Source organism: Sphaeroforma arctica (genome assembly GCF_001186125.1).
Source record: "Sphaeroforma arctica JP610 unplaced genomic scaffold supercont1.35, whole genome shotgun sequence".
Classification (NCBI taxonomy): domain Eukaryota; class Ichthyosporea; order Ichthyophonida; genus Sphaeroforma; species Sphaeroforma arctica.
The window spans coordinates 192,243-202,303 of NW_014040523.1; the positions used below are offsets into that span (position 1 = coordinate 192,243).

At 43.2% G+C, this 10,061-nt stretch overlaps 1 protein-coding gene across 1 annotated transcript; it reads right to left on the minus strand.

The window, feature by feature from the left end:
• Positions 1-7,088, minus strand: SARC_00992 (hypothetical protein). The gene is made up of 8 exons (XM_014305324.1): positions 6,522-7,088; positions 5,492-5,612; positions 4,366-4,563; positions 3,399-3,837; positions 2,980-3,152; positions 1,766-2,095; positions 802-871; positions 1-227 (listed from the first exon to the last, which is right to left on the minus strand). Exons 1-8 carry the CDS (start codon positions 6,899-6,901, stop codon positions 100-102), a joined length of 1,839 nt encoding a protein of 612 aa, XP_014160799.1. The 5' UTR covers positions 6,902-7,088; the 3' UTR covers positions 1-99.
• Positions 7,089-10,061: the final 2,973 nt, after the last annotated feature.

Sequence of the window (10,061 nt, forward strand, 5' to 3'; positions counted from 1 at the left end):
TGTATCTTAAGCTCGCACAGACAATCTCATTCCTTTACTAATTATATACATGTACGTGTAGTACTACTAAATAGAGCCATTGCAGGTGCGTTTGGCCGGTTACTCTTCATCATCTCCTTCATCGCTCTCGTCCTCACTGTCACCACTGTACTCCACCATGTCATCGTCGGCCGCATCCTCGTCTTCTGATTGGCTGTCCTCGGACTCTGACTCTGAATCAGAGGTATCTGCCAATGAAATCGTAGGTATAGTTACAGGGATTATAAGTTCACCTGTCTTGGGTGTAAATTGTGTATAGACCAATAGGTCTGGATCAAGGCTAGTACAGGCACACTTGCATGTATCTGCCAATGATAATGTAGGTATAGGTACAGGGAATATAAGTTCATCTGACTTGGGTGTATAATTATGTATATAGTAAAATATAGGTCTGGATCAAGGGCAGTACAGGCACAGTTGCGTGTATATCTGCCTTGTGACTCAGATATAAGCACATAACCTTCTGGCCGAAAATGAGGATAGCTGATGGCAGGTACATAGATGAATACAAAACAAACAAAGCAATGGATCCTAATACAATGCCTGTTGAAAAGCAAACAGTATATACGTACACTAATATTCATGGCAAAGACAATACACGCACATCCAGTAGTTTAAACGGAACACAAACATTATATATATCCATATTCAAAGTAAAGGCAAATACATGCACATCAATGGAAAGCAAACATTATAAACATCCATATTCATGGTAAATAAATACACGCACATCCACCAATTCACATGGGAACGCCGATATACCTTCATCCTTGAACGTTACAGCGTTCTCCTTCAGTCCACTCACACCATCCAGTTGTGCTTGTACCGATATCTGAGACAGACAGACAGAGAGAGGGAAAGTGACAGTGTGCAATAGGGTGAGCACAATGCTTCTATTGTATACTATGACACTATGATCTTATGATACTACGATCATATGATATTATGATACTACGATCATATGATCTTATGATACTACGATCATATGATACTATGGAGACTTCCCACATGATTGCGACTTCCTGTCGTCCACATGGTAGTTTATAGATCTGATCCACGTGTCAAATGCATACGTCGCGCGATGCGAGATTATATCCGATGTTACAAGTATGCGATTGGTATTACACACAAGCATGTGATAAGAACGCTACCCTCGTAAGCATATGATAGGACTACACTTATGAAGTATGAGCGTATCGATGCGCACAGGCATGTGGTGCTCATACTCAAAACTATGCAGGTGTTTTCCTGGTATGTGCTTGTGTATTCTAATGGCGCTTCACGGTGTATTGGTCCGCGAATCAGGACAGTTGCAGTCCTTCTAGATACCAAAGGGGTGCAGGACAGGACAGAGAAATGAACCCATCAACGAGTACACGCGGACAGTTAGCCAAACCTGACCAAACTAGACTACGCGCACACCAGAACCTTCTTTGCGCAATATATGAACGATACTTCAATAAACGCTTGCGACGCTACATCGGGATGGACAACGTTACACACACAAAGGAAGGTAGATGATACAGCCTGAACACGCACCCATACAACCAGTGACAAGCTAGCACATCCCAACAGGGCATACTTTCTGAGACTACGGAACTACGATCCAGCTTACTCAAGGACTGAATGAATCAAAACGCCCCTTATGTACACAGCAGCTATACATTCGAACAACAAAGCAAAGTAAAACCCACTATAACCCAACCCAACGCTTAACGATACGCACCTGGCTCAACAGCAGATCCAGCCGACCATTCAGCGCCAAAAGCTTCCTGAACACACTCAACCGTGCGTCAACCAACGACGACAGACCCCCCAGACTCTCCCGCACGTTGGGGACAGTCATCAGGTAGGATGTGTGGACTACCATCACCGTCTTAATCCACGGCACCAGCTGAGCGCCGCGAACCGGCTTGGCCTGGAATTTGGCTACGATAGCCTCGAGGAAGGGGATGACGTAGGGGGTGGGCAGGTGCTGCACTGTGTTACGCACCACGTGCTCGTTGGTGTTGGAGATACACTCTTCCAGAAGGGACAAGTCGTTGCTGTGTAGGGCCTGCAGGGGTTTAGGGGGTAGTTTTAGGGAGTAGGGAAGGGGGTTTAGAGTTTGGGGGAAAGTCGGATAGTTTCTTTTAGGGTTTAGAGGGTTAAGGCGTGTAGGCTTTTAGGGGGTAGGTAGTAGGGTTTAGGGTTAGAGGAGGGAATTATCAGTTTTAGAGTCCAGGAGAAGTCGGATCGTTTCTTTGCAAGGCCCGTACGTTTCCAGAGAGCAACAATACATCAGTGGTCACTACACGAGGAGATATATATATACACACCCACAAATAGGGTTTTAGAGTTTTATTCAGCACGGCAATGGATAGTCCAACTGTCGCTGAAGTCAATAACGAGTGAAAACTGGGTACTACCAATGCACAAGCATAGCCTTCGGATTTAGAAGGCCATGACACAAGAGCATGTTATACAGATGACACAAGAGCATGTTCAAATAAAAGAAATACAGATACAACTATTACACTACATTACCAATGCACAAGCATAGCCTTCTGATTTAAAAGGCCATGACACAAGAGCATGTTCAAATAAAATAAATACATATGCAACTATTACACTACATTGGTTCATAATAGCAATGACTCAACAACTGACAGATCCCGCTACGATATCACTGTGGCATGGATTCGCAAGCAAATGGGAAAGGAAGCTACGCCCACACCGAATTCGTCGTGGGGATTTGGATTCAAGACTGGTGTTCTGCATGGACAAGTATATACACCCGTGTATCTGTAAAATGCTGTGAATGTGTAGAGGTATCTATAGAAAACATCGGAATCATGCATGGGCAAGTATATACACACGTGTATCTGTAAAATGCTGTGAATGTGTAGAGGTTTCTATAGAAAACATCGGAATCATTAAGGGTAGTACACACATACGCACCTGCGCCAGAAGTTTCGCCAGGGAATCGGCCTTGGTGGTTTTGCCCCTGCTGCGCTTTGTGGGCATATCGTCCTCTTGCTCGATCTCAATCATATCGCCCAATACAGGCCCATCCTGTTGGCTGGTCTTGGGTGTTTTCTTCTCTACTTGTCCGTCGAGGTTCATAGGCATTTCTGCGGGTGGTTACAGCGGTGTTATTAGGGATGCATGGATGTCAATGCATGTGCATATGAAGAAGTCAATGCATGTGCATATAAAGAAGCCAAGAGTATGATGCTCGTTGTGTATGCTTCAGAGCGGAATCGAGTCCAACATGCACGTCAACTAAAACCCTAAAACATAAACCGTGTACGCCCCCACATCTACCTCAAATCGCTCGCCCACCAAAACCAAGTTTACAATCCAATCCCAACACACACCAGAATGCACGTTATCCGCTCCAATGATATGTGCGTTATCCCCGGCCGCCTTGATTCGGCTAGCGCGTGCGTCGGCGTCTGACTGCTGAGTGGCTGCCATGAGATGTATCGGTGCACGGGCCATAGTCCCCCCGTCACTCCATTTACCAGTGCTCTCTTTGTACGAAACGTTTTCAATAGCCGGGCGTAACGGCGTACCCCTCACCACACACAGCTCATTCTCGGGCAGGCGCGCATTGAAACAGGCGTACAGGACACTGGTTGGGACAGAGCCGGATTTGTCCTCTGAACCTGCCTCTGTGCTTGGTGTCTCGGATACGAATGTGCACCTGAACACCGGGTTTTTGGACTGCTTTCCGCTTGATTTGGCCTCTTTCTTGTTGGGCACCTCCCACACTCGCACTTCATCCGCATGCGACACGGCGACTACATTGCATTGCTGCATCAAAATATAAGATATTGGGATCGGCTGAGTCGTGCGATTGGGCAAAAGCTTACGATCCATATGCATATACAAGCATTGAGGCGCTATGACACCTACAGCCGTACAGAGATAACTATTCAATCAGGAACAACACGGAAACAATCTAGAATCATACAAAAGCAAACAATACCAAAACAACCTAGAATCATACAAAAAAAACAGTACCAAGCGGTGTAGAAACATACGAAAACAAACAGTACCAAAACAATCTAGAATCATACAAAAACAAACAGTACCAAGCCGTGTAGAAAATCGCCAAAGATTTTCAAAGTCATATACTCCCAGTACACAACCCCCATCCAATTTAAGGCAGAAGACCTTCTGTAGATCTCACTCCCACACAGCATGTACAACTCAAGTCTTGGGGTTTTACCCTCCATCCACCAGCACGGCCACAGACACCAACCCAACCCGAACGTTAAACCAACTCAACCCAACCCATATACCACCACGACCACAGACACCAATCCAACACTCACATACCGCATCAGGCGACGAGCTGTGTGTCACTGCAATGCACTTGCTGGCTGCCTGCAAGGCAATCGCACCGACGGTGTGAGCGGTCTTGCCCTTGAGGTTCCACACGTTTGCGAATCGACCCACATTGTCGAAGGTCAGGAATTGGTTGCCATTGGGGTACACGCAGATCTGTATGATGCTCTCCTCTTGACCGGAGAAGTTCTGGTGGGAGAGGGGGAGGGCGTCCAATCGCATCAGTATATGGGCTTGAATTGGAAAGTGTACTTCTCTATCTATCTATATGTATATATCTATATGCTGGGATAGAGATAACCCATCTGCAAGGGTGCGAAGTGGGAGCATTGGGAACTACGCTCTCGGCAAAAGCAGCAAACACTTAAGATCAATACTACCCTCGTCAGACCTCATACGATTCAAATACGTTAACTGCACAGAGATCAACGTCAATACGCTCCCTTGCGAACACGCATTACCCACAAGAGTATCAGTACAACACATTCCCTTGCGAACACTCACTACCCACAAGAGTATCAGTACAATACAATCCCTTGCGAACACTCACTACCCACAAGAGTATCAGTACAATACGTTCCCTTGCGAATACGCATGCGTGATAGTATAGCACCGTATGGATTCGTTCGTTCTAATGAGTTGCTGGCGCGAGCCGTGCATGTGCTCATGTATACGAAATCAGGAATTCGATATGTCATCACAGCAATTAAGATGTAAAAAATAGTTAAACAACCAACGTATGGGTGTGGACACCAAGGATAAACCCTAAAACCCTGGAAATAGTACAAGGTTGACACGGGATTCAACGGGGCCAAGGTGTGTTGTGAATAGAAACATTAAGTAGGAAGGCAGTATACAGTCAGGTGAAGGCAAACTCGAACTCTGTAGTCGTCGATGCATACAGTTGCACGCGCACGCAACGGGTGTGGTGGGAAGGGATGGACAGCTACACCCAGATACATGGGATAAACGGAGCGAAGAAGTCCATTCACAGCACTCGATGGACTCTTACAAGCCCTAAACTCCACCCAGCAGGTGCATTGGTTGAGTCTTTATAGGACACTACATGTCTTGTATTTGTGGTACACGGGGCATATATACAAGTACTTGCACATACCTTTGTGGTTTTTTTAGTGTCGAGATCCCAAAGCTTCACAGTCCTACCGGCGGTCAATATGCTCTTTCCGTTTTGACACAGCGCCAATGCTGTGACTTTGTGGTCGTCCGCTTGAAACCGACTGAAACACCATAAGGAGATACAAATGAGAACCTATATATGAAATACACATATTTATATGAAATACAGGTACATAAATATAAATATATATATACATACATGCACATACATACACGCACACATAAACACACACACACACACGTACATATATATATATATGTATTTGAACATTGGTATATGGCTGAATGTCAAACATGTATATACAATTCTATACCTACTTTCCCCTTCCTCTCTACATTTAAGGTAGATACATCAAAATTGCAGGATTGGGTTGTTCCGAACGACGGGATGCACGTGCAATAATAGAAAACAAATAATGCGGACGGTACCAGCATATAAGGAGTAACCCACGCGTATACAGATCACCCAAATGTTCTATTATAAGGCACTAGCACACATGAAATGCGTATACGCGTTTTCGGATGTTAGTATATAAAACTTGCGCACATAACGCCTTCCAGAAATATATATATATATGTATATATATATATATATACATACATATATATATACATACATACATATATATATATATATATATACATATATAAATACACATATACATACATGCTTATATATATATGTATATATATATTTCATGTAGGTATGTATATATGTGAACGTAAATATGCATAAATTTGATGTTGTGTGTATATACATATCGAATATATATATTTTATTATATATATATATATATATATATATGACTACACACACATATATATATATATATATGTGTGTGTGTGTGTGTGCGTGAATAAACAAACTGTGGGATTGCCAAATATATTACCCTCAAGTAATAGCAAATGTACTACAAGTATCGATACATAAAATGCACACTGTTAGCCATATATTTGAAGCGACGCAAATAATTAATAGTTTTTCTTATTGTGACTGTTATTTTTCATACCTCGTTGATGTGCCCGATTCGACTTTCCATATTTGTACGTGCTTGTCATTCGAACACGTGTACAGTGTGCTCCCGTCATCAGAGAAGATCATAGCGTTCACCTGCTCTGTATGTCCCTTTAATTCCTTCACAACCTCACTCTTGGCTATGTCGAATAAGTGCACACTGCCGCTGCGTGTACCTAAGGCTATAGTTGACTGTGTGGGATTCGATGCACTCGGGTTCCAGGCCAGACATGTGTAGGCGTCGCTCAGATTGGCATCTGACACATGCTGTACAACAAGCTTTGATGTGGCTGTGTCATATATTCTTAAACGTCCGTCTGTGCTTAGGCAAGCGTACAACGCCCCTGTTGGGTCTACAGAGCTGTGAATACTCATGACTATATATGTTTGTATGTATTTGCAGGTCGAAACTTTACTGGTTGTGTGTTAACGGATTGCTATTGCAAAGTAGTCAGGAGATGTATACGTCAATGGACCAGTGCAAGTGTCGATTGTTATGATTCGATCGACAAAGCAACACTTTATCTGCTATTATTTAACTTCAACTTTATGAACCACAAGGTACTGTCTCATTCAAATACAACAGCTTCGCAGAGTATATTACACATAGTAAACCAAAAAGTCATAATATCAATATCGAACACTGAGCCGCTGAGGTGGAGGATGGAACACATGCACCCCTACACGCCCGTAGCTTATTTGCCGTCTAAAAATAGATTAATCCATGACAATGGTTCCATATTGTTTATTTTTGCAAAAGAAAACTAAATACCCTCGCTAGGCTAAAACTTGAAAGCCGGTTCTTACAATTTTTGGGTTTTGGGTTTTTAATTAATTTTTAATATATTTTAGGCTTACTTGGTCGATTAGCCTCCTAAAAACAGAACATTTTAGGAGCATTTACCGAAATGCCAGTAACTCCTCACTCACTCACTCAGGCCATGTTCCATGTTGTAAACCGAATAGCCATAGGCCCCCATAGGCCAAAGGCCTCTAAATCGAACTTATCAAAGCACGGGCGAGTGCACATACGCTACAAACATAGGGTGATTATAGCACAAGCATGCTTACACTCTTGACAAGGATGATTATAGCACAAGCATGCTTACACTATTGACAAGGGTGATTATAGCACAAGCATGCTTACACTCTTGACATAGGGTGGTTATAGCACAAGCATGCTTTCACTCTTGGGCCTATGTGAGCTCTGTACCATATCAATGCTCGTAGTTCTTTTTTATTCGCAGTGCTTTCGGTCGCAACTGTCGGCTGAAATTAGTGTTTTAAAAACATTTTTGCTGCATGTGATGAGAGATGTACTAGCGCCGTCATCTAGAAGTAAACGTGAACGATTTTTTTCTACTTGTATTGATTTCTATTTCAGTAAAACTTTGGGACTGGATGATACAATAATTACTTCCCTGACAATTTTATGTCGAGGTACATTGGTCATATCAGCGTATTCTAGCGGTAACTGATTCAGCGTGGTAGGTTCCTATTCCTGTCTTTGTAAAGTCTGATTTTACCGTTGACTTGGGTCACCTGGCTTTGCGACGTTATAGGAGGTAACCATTGCGTCTGCGAACACCACAGACGGACGTTGTTGTAACAGTTGAGGAACCATGTTTCTTTCCTCGACATGTCTGTTGAAGGATTTGTTACGAGTGACAGCAAAGCTTTTTCGATGGCTTTAATAGAGTTTAGGCGTCATCGAAAGCAATACATTTCGCCATCAGCGCGTGTATATATATTTTTGTTTTTTTTTGAAAATGGTATTGACTCTTCTGAACTGTGTCGTTTCTGACCTGCTTCGCTGCGCTGTTGATCTTATTTGATCAGTGTTGTAGAAATAATTGTTCCTGTGATAAGAACAAAAGTAGATGAGGGTGTCATTGCCCAGGTGTCGACACTTGTTGGTTTCATGGGACGTGGGAGTACACCATGTTTTTCAACATGATGTTTTGGCACCGGATGCCAAAACATTCCCGACTATATGGTCTTCTTGGTTGCGCATTAGGTTTGGAAATCTGTCGCACCAAATATAACCTTTCTCAGTAAAGTGAGTCGAGACTGTCAAGTGTCAACCGTTGCAAGAAAGTTGCGACTGCACATTTCGTCCGGCATTTTGATTAAAAACCAAATGTAATCCTGGTCTTAATATATGGGCGGTAAGTGAATATGTGTATCGTACTGCATCATTACTAGGCACTGCGTGCATGTTACCTTTAGTGTACGTGGGTGCAGCCTGTCGATGTTGGCCAAATTCCCTCCTGTTGTTGATCGGGTGTGTTTAACTCTGAACTCGTGACAAATGAAAGAGTAGAGCAACCACACCAGGATCAATCGTGTTGCCATAACGACCAAACCGTTGTTGATTTCGTTGTCGGCCAAGAACGTCCCGAACTTCTAACTGCCGATCTTTGGGTTTTGAACGCTACTGAAGTATGCTACCCAACTCGGGGTGTGGTGATTGGGTCGTAGCCCTGCTAGTCCTAAATAGGACATCCCAAGTGGTCAGTGAAGTAAACTTTCATAAGTTGCATACTCTGAGGGTGAATGTTGACGTCCAGTTCACTTGCGAACGCCGCTTCATCAACATTCATTGCGTAAGCGCTCGAGGTGTATGTGAGCCTATCGAATTATTTCTATGAGTTTGTGAGCCTACTATCTACGGGATCACCCTTTAGTTCTCTACCGAGGCATAAACTCATCTACCCCCATAGCTCTTCCTGACCCCAGTAGACCGATCGTAGTATATTATAAATATGATAGACTATCTATCACTCCCACCCCCATACTGGCCTAGTAGACTTCGCTAAGCCCACTATGCTATAGTCCTCCTAGATGGGCATATGTGCCAGATATACACACGACTTCTAGGTGTTAGGCTGCGTCCCTGTACGATATATTTCTACCATCATTCTCTCAGCTATACCCTAGATAGTAGTACATACACCCCTATAGAGTATACCTAGCCACTCGGTCTCTAGGATGATCACTATAGTACACCAGTCGACAGACTACTACCCGTTATATGTATATCAACGGTGTACCCAGGGGAGGGGGGTAGATATGACATTCACTACAGATAACCTCCCTACCCCATCAACCACTACACAGCTATACACTATAGATACAGTCCGTCAGGATATACTAGCTTTACAGCTCCTGTCGTTAAGGTCTACTATATACCTACACCATATATATACTATACTATAGTTTAGTCCTAGACGATAGCATATTAGTACACTGTCTCACTATCATGCGCCTACCTCTAGTTTGCTCCCTACTAGCTCTCTGGTACTACGAAAGATACCTATACCCATACTATATACATCTACCATAACTGTCGGCTTAGTACTTGTACATATATATATATATATATGCTATACTATACTATACTATATACCTAGAGTATACGTATTCCAGCATCTATACACCCGTCTCCACCGCACTGCGTAGACGCTTTCATTGTATACATACACCGACTACAGTCTACCGTATACCTACACCACATATATAGACCCCACACCCA

Bases quoted from the DNA above. Each gene is read 5' to 3' on its own strand.
- SARC_00992 (XM_014305324.1), bottom strand. From the start codon at position 6,901: ATGAGTATTCACAGCTCTGTAGACCCAACAGGGGCGTTGTACGCTTGC. The intron at 2,096-2,979 runs GTGCGTATGTGT...AAACCCCTGCAG, and splicing joins TGGCGAAACTTCTGGCGCAG to GCCCTACACAGCAACGACTT. The intron at 872-1,765 runs GTGCGTATCGTT...TGTCTGTCTCAG, and splicing joins TGGATCTGCTGTTGAGCCAG to ATATCGGTACAAGCACAACT.